Source organism: Schistocerca nitens, chromosome 5, assembly GCF_023898315.1.
Source record: "Schistocerca nitens isolate TAMUIC-IGC-003100 chromosome 5, iqSchNite1.1, whole genome shotgun sequence".
Taxonomy (NCBI): domain Eukaryota; kingdom Metazoa; phylum Arthropoda; class Insecta; order Orthoptera; family Acrididae; genus Schistocerca; species Schistocerca nitens.
The window spans coordinates 759541882-759558905 of NC_064618.1; the positions used below are offsets into that span (position 1 = coordinate 759541882).

Below are 17024 nucleotides of genomic sequence, written 5' to 3' on the forward strand. Positions count from 1 at the left end.
GAAAAAAAGAGACAGACAGAGAGAGAGAGAGAGAGAGAGAGAGAGAGAGAAAAGAAACTGTCACGTCCTCAGTTTTATTATATAGCTGCTGATTATCTACTGTAAAAATCTTAATATTTACTTAATTACATTGATGCTTTTCAAAAGAATTTTTGTTTAATTACATAATGATTTTTGGCACTAACACACTCACTGAATCTTGGAGATTACATAATGATTTTTGGCACTAACACACTCACTGAATCTTGGAGAAATACTAAAGAAGTTATTACAGTTAGATATTTGGTTAATACTTTGTATATAATACAAGAAGATTCCAAATAGTAGTAGTATATAAAATAATAATATTATGTATCAAACAGTATACTTTTTAAGTACAACAATATTTGAAAGCTGGTAAAATATTGAAACTATTAATGACAAAAGTTAACAGTGATTGTTAAACATTATCCTTGATGTGACTTTTGCTTTTGGTTGTTCAATTGATATAAGCAATAAAAAAGTAAACTAGTCTGTCACATTACAACCCTAGACAATTTTTCATATTGTGCTTCATTCGGTGTATGACCATTAAAGTCTACTACTGGAGCTAAAAGGTCATTTTTTTTGAAACTGCATAACATGAGTCACTGTCAGATTGAAATGTTTGCTGTGAACCACTTGTAGGCCTGTTCACTGAATTTGTGGGCCATTGGGTTGAAAGTGTCACCATTTCTGCCAGCGCTAGTTTGTGGGGGCTCAATTTCAGTTGGGCAGCTAATTTTGTTTGTTTCTTGTCTTATAATGTCCAAAATAGTTTTTGCTTTATTCTTGGAGTGTTTTATGTGTTTGAGCATTGTACATAAGGTTTCCTTTTATAATAATAGAGTGGAGCATTTAACAATACTGGTGGTAATAACCTGTTGAGTTTTGGTCCTGTTGAGTTTGGGACCAGGCATTCTGGCCTGAGATGCCAGAGATAGCAGTCATGTGTGCATGAGATGTGCTTGCTTGTGTGTATGAATGGGGTGTGTTTTTCTGTTTCTCTTTGGCTGATGAAGGCTGTGGCCAAAAGCTTTGTGTAAGCGTCTTTTAATTGTGCCATGTGCCATGTCTCAAGTAAGTTGCAATCTACTTACATCTAAATCACTGAAGGTTTTTTGGGTCTGAAATGGTAATATGGATAACTGTATACGTAACCAACTATTCCCATAAATATCTGCACATACATATATTTCAGCACAAAGAAAGATACACATGTACACTGTACAAAGTACAAAGGCTGACTGGAACATTAACATGGTGGCTCGTCAGAGCAGTAACAATTCAAAGATCATGCTTTACGTGGTCGATGTGACCTATCGACACTGATATCGGCCCTGGACACCTCTAGCATAGGTTCAGTCCAACGGACTGGCTTAAGGTTCAAAGTCTGTTTGCCAGACAGCGACTCTGTCAGAGGGGCCTGCACGGTGGTGGCAGATGGTAGATGTTGGCGGTAGTAATTTATAGTACCTAGGAAATGTTGGAGTTCTTTGTACGTAGCCAGGGGTGGCAATGACGTGGTAGCCTGCATGCGGGATTTGGGAGCCTGTATTCCATCTGCAGAGATGGTGTAACCCAAAAATGTCACAGAAGACTTGCACAATTGTAATTTACCTTTGTTGGCCCCAATGCCATTGGAGTTCAAGGTCTGGAGGACCTGGGATAAATGATCTTCATGGTCCTCAGTCAACTTGCTGAAAATGAAGATGTCATGCAGGTATGCAAAGCAGAACTTGAACTGTCGTAAGACTTAGTCAATGAAACGTTGCCATGTTTGTGCCGCATTCTACAAGCTGAATGGCATGAAGTTGTATTGGAACAAACTGAGCAGCATGATGATAGCAGTCTTTGGCATGTCTTCCAGCACTACGGGAATCTAGTGATAGGCATGTTTACAGACAATCACACTGAAGATTGTGGCACCCAATAACATATGGGTGAAATCGTTTATGTTTGGCACTGGGTAATGTCTATGATGGTACAAGCATTTAAGCATCTGTAATCAACACACATTCAAAAAGAACTGTTGTGTTTGGTGATGAGGTGAATTGGTGAAGACTAGTTGTTGTCCGATGACTGTAGAAAGCCTGCCTCCAGAAGTTTGTTAATTTGCTGCTGGGCTGCGCGCAACTTAACGGTGTTGAGGCATCTAACCATGTGCCTAATAGGAGGGCTGGCAGTGGTAATTATCATGTGTGTCGTTCCGTCAGTGACAGAAGACTGCACACAAGGCTGAGTAACGTGCTGACGTGAAGTGGGGTGTGATAAGGCATTGCCATTAGCTTGAGTGGGGAAAGGCAGCATGAAAGTCACATGCCTATTACATGGGTGCAGCGTGCGCTTGTTTGGAGAGGTCAGCTGCACGCACAGCGCTGAGCGGATCAGGGCGTGCAGTGACTGTCTGTTGTAAGCTTTGCCTTTAGTAATCAGTGCGGGCAAAAGAGGCATTGGCATTGCGTGGGGAATGACGATGGCTGCTGAATCATGTGGTTGAGGTGTGAGAGAGGGGGAATGTTTACCAACACGTGGAGCGGCTGCCTGCACGGTGGGCCTGTTCGAATTACGTGCGCGACTGTCATTAGAAGCACTGTTTAAACACTTGGCACTGCATGTAGCAGGTGTGTGGTGGGTGCAGAGATCACAGAACGTGATTCATCACATGCATTGAATGCTTTTGAACTAATCTGATGAGTTCCCATGCTAGTTTCTGCTGATGAAGGTCGATCAGGTGAAGGAACTGTGGACTGCAGCTGCAGCAGCGAGATACAAACTGCGGTGAGCTCGTCGAAAGTGTGAGCAATTCATTGCCTCAACTCATCGTTTTGCTGACAGAGTTGCACTGCTGCATCATACTCTGACAGTAGATTAGTGATGCAGGTCACAATTTTGTCCGTGAGGGTGGAGCACTCGCAAACCAAATTACATGTCGCAACATAAACGGAACGACGAGCATAAGTGCCTGAGCACGGTATCTGAGTGTCAGAAGGGAGGTGTAACACTGAACCTTGGACTATGTTCAGGGAGAGTTTGTAATGGGACAAGAAATCCATACCGAAAATTGGTTCTTCGTCAGCGATGTAAAAAGTCCACGGGAAATGTAGAGAAGGAGATTGATGCACCATAACTTTAGCAGAGCCGACAGTTTGTAATGTTGATTCATTGACAGTGCGTAGAAGCGACTTTGTCAGTGAAAAAATGGGAGGAGCCAATGATGTAGGCATGATGGACATGTCAGCGCCTGTGTTGACTAGGAAAACAAGCTGCGACGAAATGTCAGTCACGTATAAATGACTGCTTGGCCGAGAGGACGAGTGGATGGAGTGCAATGTTTGAGGACACTTGTGAAGTTCCCCGCAGGACTCGGCATGTTTTAGATCCTACGGTCGCCGTTTGGGTGCTGGCAAGGTAATCTGCACTTCTTGGCCTCATCCCCAAAAATCTTGTGGTACCTACAGTACAGATGAGCCGGATGTGGTGGTGGCGGTAATTGTGTCAGTGGAGGAGGTTTTTCCATGTTGATCTGTTCCAGAATGTAAACCGGGATATATGGTGCATGTGTGATTCTTGAGTGCTTGGAAAGGGGATAGAGAGAACAAGTACTGCCCAGTGGTGTAGATGGCGTGGAGGTGGAATGAGCCCTGCCTCTGCCCGCAGATGGCTGATAAACAGGCAGCGTAGTGCCAACCAGCAGTGAGAGGTGTGCTGGTTGTTTTTGTCGCAGTAGTGCATACAGCTGATCTGCAATGCAAAGGGGAGAGCCGATAAACTTGAAGGAGTGTGGTAGCAGGTGTATTTGCAGGTCAGTAGGTAACTTGGCAGACCGTACCACCCACAGGGTAACATCCGGCATGGTGCGTTCACTCACAAGTAGCTGAAGGCGGTGCCAGAGTTGTGATGGAGTGCGATCCCCCAGGTGTTCCTCGCACAGGATCTTGATTATTAATTCCTGTGGCGAGCAGGCAAGTCGGTCCAATATTGTTTTCTTGGTGAACTTGTATTTAGGTGGGAGTGGTGGCGAAAGGAGGAGGTCACAAATTAAATGTGAGTGGTCATGGAGGTGCGTGACGAGACATAGAAATTTAGAGTTGTCGTCAGTCACCTGATGTAACTCGAAAAGGAGCTCCACAAGCGCGAACGATGAAACGGGGTTGTCCTCGTATAAAGGAGGTAGCTTCAGCAGATGGTCAGGGGGGGGGGGGGGGGGGGGTTGTCTTCGGCGTATCTTGGAAGGCCTGCTGTCCTGTAACCCAGCATTACTGGCGTGGGCGAGTTACTAGCAAACACATCCCAAACAATGGCCGGTTGCAATGTCCCTGATGAGTCATGGAGGCATGACGTGGAAGGAACGGTCAGTACTGTGGGAATGAACAGATGAGCAGCACATGAGTTAGGCCCGTAAACTGGACCGGAGGTTAAAGGCACAGTACGTAAATTGTCTACCTTGGAAATGACGTGGAAGTCCGGCGCAGTAAGCGCATATGGTACTGCGGAAGGAGAGATTGGCTGTATGGTCAGAATCAGGGCCCCCCATGAGTGGGGGGGGGGAGGGGTGGAGGGGGTGGTTTGGTACTCGGTGTGGCAACAGTGAGAGTTTTCTGTGCACATCGGAAATGCACACCTTGTGGTGGGACCATAAATCAATGGTGAAACCTGCTGGCGGTCACATTGTTGTGGTACGACATTCTTGAAAGGCAAAGCGCTGTTGGGTGTGCTCGAACCCATGTGGTCGAGAAACTGGATGACAGATCTGGTGGTTGAGCCTGGCGAACTTGATGTATAAAAATGTCCATTATTAAATTGTGAGGAAGGCAAAACTGGCATAGCTTGATAGCAGTTGGCCACGTGTGCGTTTTGAAAGAATGGCGGCGTTGCACAAGGCACTACTGTAACCAACGTTGCGGCATGTAGGGGATCAAAGCACGTGTGCAAATTTGGGTCTCTTTGAACACTACATGATTGATCGATCATTACATGATTCACCTTTCACATGTTGGCGTGCACATTCCAGTGACACAAAACCTGAGTCCATTGTTTGGCCTAACACTCGACCGTTGTAGAGCTGCAAAGTTTGAGGTTAACTTCATTGGAGATCACAAATCACTGTCCATTAGCAGTGAAACAACCATTGGCAGGGGATTGGAGTGGCCTGGTAGTAGTAGCTGAGCCTCCAAATTCTCATATATAAAACTTTGGGTAAGGCACCATGATGTCGAACGTAAAACCTGTTGATTCTACACAACTGGTGCAGAAGTCGTGGAAGACTAGAAACTTTGGGGTCACCAATATGGGAAATGGGAATAGGATAACTGTATACGCAACCAACTGTTCCCATAAATGTCTATACATACATATATTTCAGCACAAGGAAAGATACTCGTACACACTGTACAAGTTACAAAGGCTGATTGGAACATTAACATGGTGGCTTGTCAGAGCAGTTAGAGTTCAAAGACCATGCTTTACATGGTCGATGTGACCTATGGATGCCACAGATCTAAAAATATATTGTCAGTAGCTGTTGCACTATATCCTGGAATCCTTGTTGGGCATTTTACTTTGGAAAATAATCCAAAGCTGGACATCAGCAACTCTTTGTGCACTCAGTACTGTCTGACAGAAAAACCTTGTTGAAGTCTTTCCAAATAGTTAAGTTTTCATAACTTTATTAAAATTGTTTCTATTGGCTTTATGAATTGTAACATACTTCATGCTCATGGTCTGTGAATTGGCAGGACTACAGGCTTGTGTGATTTCTGACTCTCTGCTGTGACACAGTGTTCAAAAAGCTGTTCAACATAATTCAACATAATACTTGTTAACCTGAAGGCCCTTTGGTTAACTATACTTTCTGCATATGTAGCCACTATGCCTTTCTTTTTATTGGTTCTACTGTAGTATGATATTAGCTTGTGTCCCTCAAGATGAATCTGTTCCATTTCATTGATTTATATATGATGACCTGATATGCAGAACAAATCTGCTGAAATTCCGTCTACTTTATCAATTTTCTGAATGGATATGAGATTTTATTAGGTTTCTGATGTTTTGATAGAAGACACTAAATGAATTTTCTTTAATGTTTTTGTCTTTGTCCAAGTTGCATTACCGTATATACTCGAATAATCCACTCATGTTTTTTCCCGTATTTTAGGACGAAAAGCTGGGATGCGCGGATTATTTGAAACATTGTTGGTACTGCTCCGCCTCCAACAATACATCCCATTATACTATTGCATAGTTGCGGCCTCAGTCTGTGACGCATCAGTAGCACGTTAGGAGTGAAGTATTAACGTCTTCAAACTTGTTAATTATAGCTGCAAGTTCTCGTTATCGCTCATACACTGCTAAAGAAAAAGTGAAAATTATTGAAGAAGCCAAGAAGATTGGAAACCATGCAGCAGGAAGAAAGTACGACGTGAGTGAGAGTTGTTCAAATGGTTCAAATAGCTCTGAGCACTATGGGATTTAACTTCTGAGGTCATCAGTCCCAGTGAGAGTTGTATTCATGACTGGTGAAAAAATAAAACGCATCTTCAAAAATCTAATAGTAATCGCCAGGCATTGCGAGGCCAAAAAGCGAAGCATCTGGACCTCAAGAAAAGGCTCTGCGATTATGTAGATGAGAAGCGACAATACGGATCCGCGGTGGCTAGTGAAATGTTCCAACTTCAAGCATTGTCTTTAGCCAAAGAACTAGGCATTACCAGTTTCAAAGCTAGCCGGGGCTGGCTATCAAGATTTTTCAACCAAAATGGTTTAGGATTCCAGAGGAAAACTACTATCGCTGAGCACCTTCCAGGTGATTATGAGGAAAAAATAGTGAATTTTCATCGTTATGTGATAAATCTGTGCCGTAAACCATCCTATATATTATCGCAAATTGGTAATGCGGATCAAACGCCAGTCTATTTTGAGATGCCGCTTGACAGCACAGTGAACAGGAAAGGAGAATCCACCATCGTGATACGAACTGGCGGCAGTGAGACACAAAGATGTACAGTAATGTTGTGTGTAACTGGCGATGGATGAACGCTACCGCCTTACGTGATATTTAAAAGGAAAACTATTCTGAAAATATCAGTAAAAGGCATACTGGTGTTAGTGAGAGTGAATCCGAAAGGGTGGATGGACAATGAACTTATAATTGACTGGGTGACACATGTTTGGCAACGTCGTCCTTTTGCGTTACTGAATTTATGCAACATGTTGGTCCTGGACAGCTTCCGCAGACATACAACTAAGGAAGTGTGAGACAAATTACAAAAAGGGAAAACTGACTTGGTCATTAACCCTGGAGGCCTAACATCCATCCTACAACCACTAGATGTGTGTGTAAATCAGCCATTCAAAGCTGCACTTAAACAGCAATATATGCAATGGATGGCTGATGAAAACCATAAGTTCACACCTAGTGGAAAAATCAAACGGCTGGATTTGTTCCAGATTTGTGAATGGGTGAAAAGTGCATGGGACTCCATTCCACAACCACTGGTGGAAAAATCCTTCAAAAAATGTGGAATCACAAATTCACTGGATGGAACAGAGGACGACACTCAATGGGAAGATGGTGAAGACGACAATGATTCTCCTGCTAGTGATGATGATGAAAGTGATGAATAGTGGTAAGAGAGGAAACGTACTGGTATTGACTAAAATATTTTATTGCACATACCGTATTAACAAATTCTTAAACAAGATAATTCACTTTTCTTTTTTTGCTATTGTAGGTACGCATCGAGTCCCGGCTGGCGGTGATAATGTTCCCCGGCCGCCCGCCCATCTAATGGGCCAGCCGGCCAGCTGCACACCGCAAGCCGCCCGCCTGCCGGCTGGCCAGCTGCACGCCACTGTATCGGTTGCGTTTTAACGATGTATCAACCTGTACAGCAGCGTTGCTTCAAACCAGTAGTTATTATACATACTTTTGAACACATCGTAACGTTGGAACAATTTTTTTTTGTAAATAAAACAAATTAAAGCAAAAAATAATTTTTTTTTCCTCTTCCTCAAAATTGGGGTGTGCGGATTATTCGAAGATGCGGATTATTCGAGTATATACGGTATTTTGTTGTACTTGTAGCTGCTTGAACAGAAACTGTATAGTCATGACTCATCTACATTCATACTCTGCAAGCCACTGTATGGTGTATGGCACAAGGTACATGTACCCCAACTATTCATTAGCTTTACTATTCCACTTGCAATGGGGTGGGAAAAATAACTGCCTATATGTCCCCATGCAAGCCCTAATTTCTCTTATCTTGTCCCCAGAGTCCTTACAAACAGTGCATGCTAGTGGAAGTATAATTGTTCTGCAATCAGATGCAAATGCTATCTAAATTTCCTCAACAACATTTTGTGAAAAGAACATCTTCTCTTGAGGGATTCCCACTTGAGTTCTACTCAACACTTGCATGATAATTGAATCTGCTGGTAACAAATCTAGAAGCTTGTTTCTGGGATGCTTTGATGTTTTCCTTTAATCCAACCGGGTGAGGATCCCAACCTCTCAAGCAGGACTGAAGAATGGGTCACTCAAGTGTTCTATATGTGGTCTCCTTTTATATGAGCTACACTTTCCTAAAATCTCTTCAAATTAACCGAAGTCAAACATTCACCTTCCCTACTACCATCCTTATGTGCATGTTGCATTTGGTACTACTTTACAAAGTTACACCTAGATATTTAATCGATGTGACTTTTCAAGCAGTACACTACTAACACTGTATTCAAATATTACAGGATTGTTTCTCATACTCATCTACATTAACTTACATTTTTCTGCCATTCCTCATACCAGTTAAAAATGTTGTCTATGCCATCCCGAATCCTTTGACAGTCACTCAATGACTACACTTCCCAGTACACTAAAACATCATCAGCAAACAGTCATAGACTGATGCTCAACCTATCTGTCAGGTAATTTATGTTTATAGAAAATAAGAGCAGCCCTTTGAGCCACTTGCATATCCTTGGAACTTATTCTGTATGCTCGGACCTTCATTAACAGCCTGCAGTGTCAAATGCTTACTGGAAATCTAGGTATAAGGAGCTGCTTGTTTCCTTTCATCCATGGTTAACAGGATACCATGCAAGAAAAGGGAGAGCTGAGTTTTGCATGAGTTGTGCTTTCTAAATTTTTGCTGGTTTGTGGACAGTATCATTTCTATCTCAATGAAAGAAGTTCATTACATGTTGAGGGGCTCTGCCACAAACTGATGTTAAGTAAATGGTTCTGTAATTGTGTGAGTCAATTCTTTTACCCTTCTTATATGCAGAAGTTACCTGTGCTTCTTTCTGGTGATTTGACTGTGTCCGGGATGAGAGACTGGTGATAAATACAAGCTAATTAAGGGGCCAGTGCTGCAGAGAACTCTCTATGAAAACGAATTTGGATTCCATATGGACCTGGAAACTTTTTTGTTTTCAACTCTTTCAGTTGCTTCTCTGTTCCAGGGATGCCAATTTCCATGTCCTCCATCCAGGAATCTGTACAATGGCCAAATGGTGCTTTGTTTCTATGATCCTACTGACTGAAAGATTTTGTAAATGAAAAATTTAAAACGTCAGCTTTCATTTTACTGTCTTTCTATTGCCACACCAGACTGGTCAACCAATGATTGGACAGAATCCACATAGTGATTTTACATAGGACCTGTATTTGCTATAGTTCTCACCAAGATACTTCACTATGGTGGATGGTGTTGCATGCTTCACACATTGATCTTTTTATATACACACAGATTTCTGCTAACTTTTGTCTGTAAGCATTTTCACATTCTCTTCTGACCCGAGAGAACAACAATCTTGGCTTTATCAGCATTTTTTGAATTTTGTTATTAAATCACAGTGTGTCTTTTTCATTGTTAATCTACTTACTTGTAAAAGTTCTCCAAAGCAAGATTCACTATCAGATCAAACTTTGCAGTAATTCCTCTATGTCTATCATATTGAAATTAAGTGATGTCCATTCACTGTCTAAATTGGTTGCTAGCAACTGCTGATCTGCTCTTTCCAGCATAAATATTCTCCTAGTCCTGATAGATTTACGAACTTTCGTAATCATTGTCACTTTGACTACACAGTAACCATTAAATCCTGTCTCCATACTGACACTGTCAATAAGGGCCCATCTGTTTGTAGTTACAATGTATAAAATATTTCCATTTTGTGTGGGTTGTTGAACTAGCTACTCAAGACAGTTTTTAGAAAACGTGTTCAGAACTACTTCACAAGACAACCCTTGTGTGCCACTATAGTGAATCATTTGGTGTCCCAGTGTATACTTGGTAGGATAAAGTCACCTCAGACTAATATTTAGTGACTTGTATATTTCTGTGTAGCTGAGTGTAGACTTTCTTTGACTGATTCTGCCACTGTTAGGGCAGAATTGGATGTATGATAAAAACATCCAATGATTAACTTGAGGTTACTTAGCAAGTTGCTTGTGTCCAGATAGCTTCACAGTTAGACTGAGTTTCAACCTCAGTAGAAACTGTACTGAACGCTCCCCCTGCTATGGTGTGTAACATGTCATCTGATATACACTGCATGCCTCCTTAAATGTTTTGGAGTTTTCCATTTCAGGTTTCATCTGGCTCTCAGATCTGAAGTAATTTGAGTGAAGGGCAGTAAATTCAGGAACTTTGTTACAAATACTATGGCCATTGTAAACATTCCTCTCCCCTGAGTGATTTTCCAAGCTGCATGTTAATATACCACAGAATGTTTCATCCAGGTCTTATCATACCACTACTGACTTCTGGCTCTCCTAGATGAATAGAGCATGCTGGCTTTTACACAGCCATTGCTTGCAGAATCCATGTGGATAAAATCTCCTCAGGTTATCAGCCAAGTGCTGGTGTCATCATGTCACAACATTTCAGTGAGTTTCATAATCATCATCTTCAGACCTTTAGAAAAGGTGTTGTAATTAAGAAGTTGAGTGGAACAGGAGTGCTAGTTCTGCAAGGTTCACAGGAGAGCTTCTGTAAAGTTTGGAAGGTAGGAGACTAGATACTGACAGAAGTAAAGCTGTGAGGACCGGGCGTGAGTTGTGCTTTGGTAGCTCAGATGGTAGAGCACTTGCCCGTGAAAGGCAAAGGTCCCGAGTTCGAGTCTCGGTCGGGCACACAGTTTTAATCTGCCAGGAAGTTTCAAGAAGTTGAGTATTTATGGACATATCAAGAATTCTCAAAGCTTTTTATTTTATTTTTTTTATTATACAATAATGGTGAGTGTAAACACTGCTGTTAGGGAAGAAGACTATGGTCAAATAGAAGATGCATTGTACCACAAATATGCGCATAAGCAAAGCATTGAGTATTAAGCTTTTGAACTTTTATTCTTCAACAGACTATGCACAAACCTGAGGTCCCAAACCTCAGTTTAGGATCCTGTACCGTCCATACAATTTTGACCCTACATTATGTCCTGTTATGTCCTGACTGTCTGGTGGAGAGAAGCAGTTCAACAGCTGAGTTACAGTGTTCTGTATCTTATTTATGTGTACATTCTTTGTTCAACTCTTCTTCACAGGATGAGGGGTTGTTATCTTCTTAGACCATTATCTGTAATTTCGTTTTCAACGTGCAAAGAATGTGTTCTTGAATACTTACTCCTTGCATAACACAGATTTGTTATCTGTGGATATGTTTCGTAAAATATAAAATGGATACGTACTGAAAGGCCCTCTTTTTATATCTGCGTCTATATTCTCTACACCACATTAAAGTGTCTGATGGGAGGTATTTGTGGTAAGACCTTCATTTCCCCTCTTTTCTATGCCATTCATGTATGGTTCATGGGAAGAACAACTGTCAGTAGGCCTCTGTATGAGCTATATATTCTTTGAGTTTCTTATCTTTCTGTCCTCTGTGTATGTGCTGCACAACACCTGTGGTATGAGAATCGTCATTACTGCTATCTATGAATGGAATGGCGAGGCTGTCAGACACACTAATAATAGGTGCCCTATCTCGTAAAGTGGTATCTGAAGCATAAATGTAGCTGTAGAAGTAGAAGCTCAATTCTCCTATAGTTATTGACTGTATACAAAGTAAAATTTTCACTCTTAAAACGTCAAATCTCAAATTTTTAAGATTAGTAAAGTTTTATCAAAGCATATGGCATCATCATCATCATCATCAGCCAATTCAATCATTAGATGATGTGGCCTCTTCGAGTCATGGATTCAGGTAGGCTTTCAGAAGTCTTCTCCAAGTATGACGGTCTTGGGTCTTGGGCAGTTCTCTGCCAGGTGTTACCAGCGATCTTCTTGATGTCTTTGTCCCATCTGGAGTCCGAGAGAGCATATGGCATATTTACTGAAAAATAAAGTAACATGATCTGTCATATTTTCTCTGTGTTATTGATTATGAAAGCACACTGTAAATCAGGTAACAGCTGCTACCTGCAGAGGCAGTTGCAGAGCTGCTGATGGTTTACTGTAAGGGCCTGTTGTCAAAATAGAAGCAGTTACTCTTTACCTTTAACTGAAGAACTGGAGTTTTGGAAATGGAAAGAATGATTACTGTTGTTTGCTAGTGAGTTTTGTGTCTTGACGTAGCTCTAAAAATGAAAATCCATGTGGCATCTTCTAATAACAGCTGTACCTCTATCAGTCAAGAGTTCTTAATGGTTTATGATATGCTCTGGTATCTTATTGCTGTTCTTTATTACCCTTTCCCCTAATATGAGGGTTGGAACTTAAATAGTGGCAACTATTTATTCACATATGATACAAAAGAGTTACATTTTTGCACCTGTTACTGTCCTTCAAAGTAGTCACCAGTGCTGTGTAGAACCCGTTGCCAGTGATGTGGAAGGTGTAGTATACTGTTAGCAGAGCCAGTTCTGTTGATGGTGTGAATGGAGCGGTCTACTGCCTGTCGAATCTCTGGAACAGTTTTGAAATGAATGCCACGAAGTGGTTCCTTCATCTTTTGAATCAAATCAAAGTCACAAGGACTTAAGTCCGGGCAGTATGGTGGATGGTACAGTACTCCCAGTCCCATTGACTGAACAGAGCAGCCACAGCTTGCGCTGTATGTGCTCATGCATTGTCGTTCAAAATGATGGGTGGATTGTGCAGAAAGTGTTGCCACTTCTTTTACAAAGCTGATCACAGGTGATGCTCCAAAAATGAACAGTAATACTGTACATTGACGGTCTGCTGTGGAGGAACATAATTCGTTAGGATAACACCATCACAGTCATACACAAGAATCACCATAGTTTTAGACCGCTACATTTGCACCATCAATGGAACAGGCTCTGCTAATGTATACTACACCTTCCACATTGCTGGCAACAGGTTCTACACAATGCTGGTGACTACTCTGAAGGACAGTAACAGGTGCAAACATGTAACTCTTTTGTATTGATTGTGAATAAATAGTTGCCACTATTTAAGTTCCAAACCTCATATTATAAATGAGATACACAACTATAGGGTTCATTAAATTTTATGTAACCATACAAAAGCAGTGGATCTTGATTCATGTAGATTACAGTTACAGTTTGTTATATCACAAGTCAGTATAAAAATAGATGAAAATTAAATAGGTTCCTGGCAATCCACATTTTTTTATGTTGTGTTTAACTATCATAAATGTTTTTGTAGACCAGAAGTTTTTCAACTATAATATGTTTGTTTAGCCTCCATGTAATGCCTGTCTTTTGTGTGTAATTTTATAATATTATAATAAGCCATTTCTTTCTCAAACCAGGTTGTCACGAACATAGAAGATTTTAAAAATGCTCTGCCTGTAAGAAACACATACCCTTGGTCAGAGAATTTTGCAAATCACAGTATCTTCAATTTCAGTGGAAATTACAAGGCAGCTGATATAATTTGGACCTTTCACAATTCTACAATGCATCCATTAAGTATGTTAATTGATTACTATAAAAATCATATTTATTATTTTATTAACTTAAAATAAATTACTTACCTCACTCATGAGTGTAATTTCCAATTCTCATCAGGTTTCCCAACAAAGTTAACAAATGAATACTGCCAAGTGACACATACACTTCAGTATTTGAGGGAATGGTCAGGCCATTGCACTCGCATTGTAAGCTCCTGCGATGCGGATGATGGCCTGAGTGCAGCCTGGTATTATAAACATTTCACCATTCTTGCTGATCCTCTTTCTGTCAACCAGAGTCATCTTGACACATTTCTTGAGGTACAGTTATGTATATTATTTATTGAGCATTATTTCTTGTGTTTGTTTTATTAATTAATAAAACAAAAAATAGCATAATTAAATGTAGTAAAATGTCTGCAGTCATATAAATACAAGCAACATATAAGTCATCTACATCTATGTAATATACTACAGAAGACACTTTATGGTGCATGTTGGAGGAGGGAATGTTGTGTCATTGCTTATCATTCCCTTTTATGTTTCAATTGCAAATGGAATCAGTGAAAAGTGACTTTCTGTTTGACTCCGTACAAGCCCTAACTTTCCTATCTTCTCTCTGCAGTCCTAATGTGAGGTTAGAATTAGGCAATAGAATCATTTTTTCAGCAGTCTGTCACAAATGCCTGTTCTCTAAATGTTCTCAATAGTGTTTCATGAAAAGAACATTGTTTTCCCTCTGGGGGTGGCCATTTGAGTTCATGTAACATTTCCGTAATACGTCTGATGAATGTACCAGTAACAAATCTAACAGCATTCCTCTGAATTGCTTCAATGTCTTTCTGTAATACAACCTCATGGGGATTCGAAACATTCAAGCGGTACTCAATAATGCGTTGTGCACTGTGGTTTCTTTATAGATGACCTGCACTTCTGTGGAATTCTCCCAATAAATCAAAGTCAACAATTCATCTTTACTACAGTTGATCTTATGTGATCATTCCATTTCATATTGCTTTGCAGTGTTACACCTAGACATTCCACCAATGTGACAGTTTTCAGCAGCACATCACTAACACAGTACTCAAACATTAAAGGCTGTTTTTCTTACTCATCTTCATTAACTTTCACTTTTCTACATTTGGAGCAAGATGCCATTCATGTAGAAATTCTAAGTCATCCTGTATCCTCCAACAGTCACTCACTTGACAACAACAGTTTACCATATATTACAGTGTAATTAGCAAACAATCACAAATTATAACTCACACTATCTGTTAGATCTTTTATGTATGTATAGAATAAGAGCAATTCTATCAAATTTCCTTGGGGCACTCCTGATGATATCCTTGTCTCTGATGAATACTCACCATTCAGGACAGTGTGTGAGTTCCATTAAGTCTCTGCATCAGTCACATACCTGAGAACCTAATCTGTATGCTCAGACCTTCATTAACAGGCTGCAATGGGGCACTATGTAAAATGTTTCTCAGAAATCTAGGCATATGGAATTTGCCTGTTGTCCCTCTTCCATGGTTCACAGGATATCGTGCGAGAAAAGGGCAAGCTGAGTTTTACACAAGTGATGATTTATAAGTCTGTGTTGGTTTGTGGACAGATGCTTTTCTGTATCAAGGAAATTTATTATATTTGAACTTATAATAAGCTCAAGAATTCTGCAGCAATTAAATACTAAGAATATTGGTCTGTTATTTTGTGGGTCCATTCTTTTACCCTTCTTATATATGGGAGTAACATACACTTTTTACCAGTCTCTTGCTACTTTGTACTGAACAAGATTTCACAATAAATGCAAGCTAAGCAAGCAGCCAGTGCCAAAGAAAACCGAGTTGAGGTGTCATCTGGACGTAGTGACTTATTTGTTAACAGCTGTTTCAGTTGTCTGTCTATACCAGAGGTGCCTGTTCTTATGTCCTCTATATGAGAGTGTGTACAAAGTGGAAGGTGAATTTGGATGACAATAAGTTTTGCAAAGTACAAATCTAAAGTAAAATACAAGTCTAAATTTTTCTGTCTTATATTTGTCAGATGACTGTTGAAAACACTCATTCGCGAGGAGAAGTTTGATTGTTTGAAGGCACCCCTCAGAATCAATGAAATGTGTTAACACACGTTGGCATCATTTTGCAAACAATTGCTGAACATTGGTATGTTACTCACAATTTATTTGCAGTCTGAATAGTGGCAGAATATGTGAGTGGATAAATAATGGAAAGTGATTAATAATTGCTGCTTGAATAATTTAAAAAAAGTTAATTGGAAAGAATAAATGAAAGAAATTAGAAAGTACACTTATCCTGGGTGAACTTTAATTGGTACTAATATCAACAGACCTCCAATGTCAATACATATAAATCAATATTCGTCATTTAAGTTATGTACTTCTTCACATTAATTCCATTGTGTGTAGTCCTGATTATAACAATGCTGATGCAGGATTGCTCCTCCACTGCTTGCGCTAATTCCTCTTGTCTGCTCTGAACCTCTGGATGCGGGATTCTCAGCAAGGGCGAAAAGATGGACAGACAGGTGTGGTCGATGTGAATGTATGAATAAAACTTTACTTTCCTAATAACTTTTTCTAACACTTTTAATGTATGCTTGAAATGCACATTTTTAAACAATACTGGTATGACAGATCTTGTCATACGTCTGTCTGCTACCACTTATAGAGACAATACCTTTGACTTTGTGTGTGTGTGTGTGTGTGTGTGTGTGTGTGTGTGTGTGTGTCTGTGTGTGGGTGGGTGTGTCTATATAGATCATGTGTATAAAAGAAAAAGAACAAATAAAGAAAAAAAGTAATATGATCCATTTTAAGTCATAGTTGCACAAGTCATACACAACATGATGGGTTTAATTATATAATAGTGCAGCTACACAGGTAAACCTAATTAACATTCAGTATTTGCTATCAGTGAAATTAAGACCAAGCTCAGCAACAAGGATAATAACAACCTCAATACCAGTACATTATCAACACCAACCTTTAATTCTGCACTTGTGTAAAACTTTGAATATCTGGGATCTGATATTAATAAAACAAATTCTGTGTCAACCAAAATGAAATCAAATGTCTTAAATGTTGGTAGATGCTTCCACTTGTTT

The 17024-nt window shown here is 40.2% G+C and overlaps 1 protein-coding gene across 2 annotated transcripts in view; it reads left to right on the forward strand.

The window, feature by feature from the left end:
* The window catches only part of LOC126260074 (B9 domain-containing protein 2), a 190201-nt gene that overhangs the window by 151671 nt on the left and 21506 nt on the right, over positions 1–17024 (forward strand). The window contains exons 3-4 of one of the 2 annotated variants that reach the window (XM_049957273.1): positions 13755–13914; positions 14014–14216. In XM_049957273.1, the coding sequence (XP_049813230.1) occupies positions 13755–13914; positions 14014–14216 (363 nt within the window). Of the gene's footprint in view, positions 1–13754; positions 13915–14013; positions 14217–16352; positions 16446–17024 lie in introns of those variants that run through there. The other variant, XM_049957274.1, reaches the window with a different exon arrangement.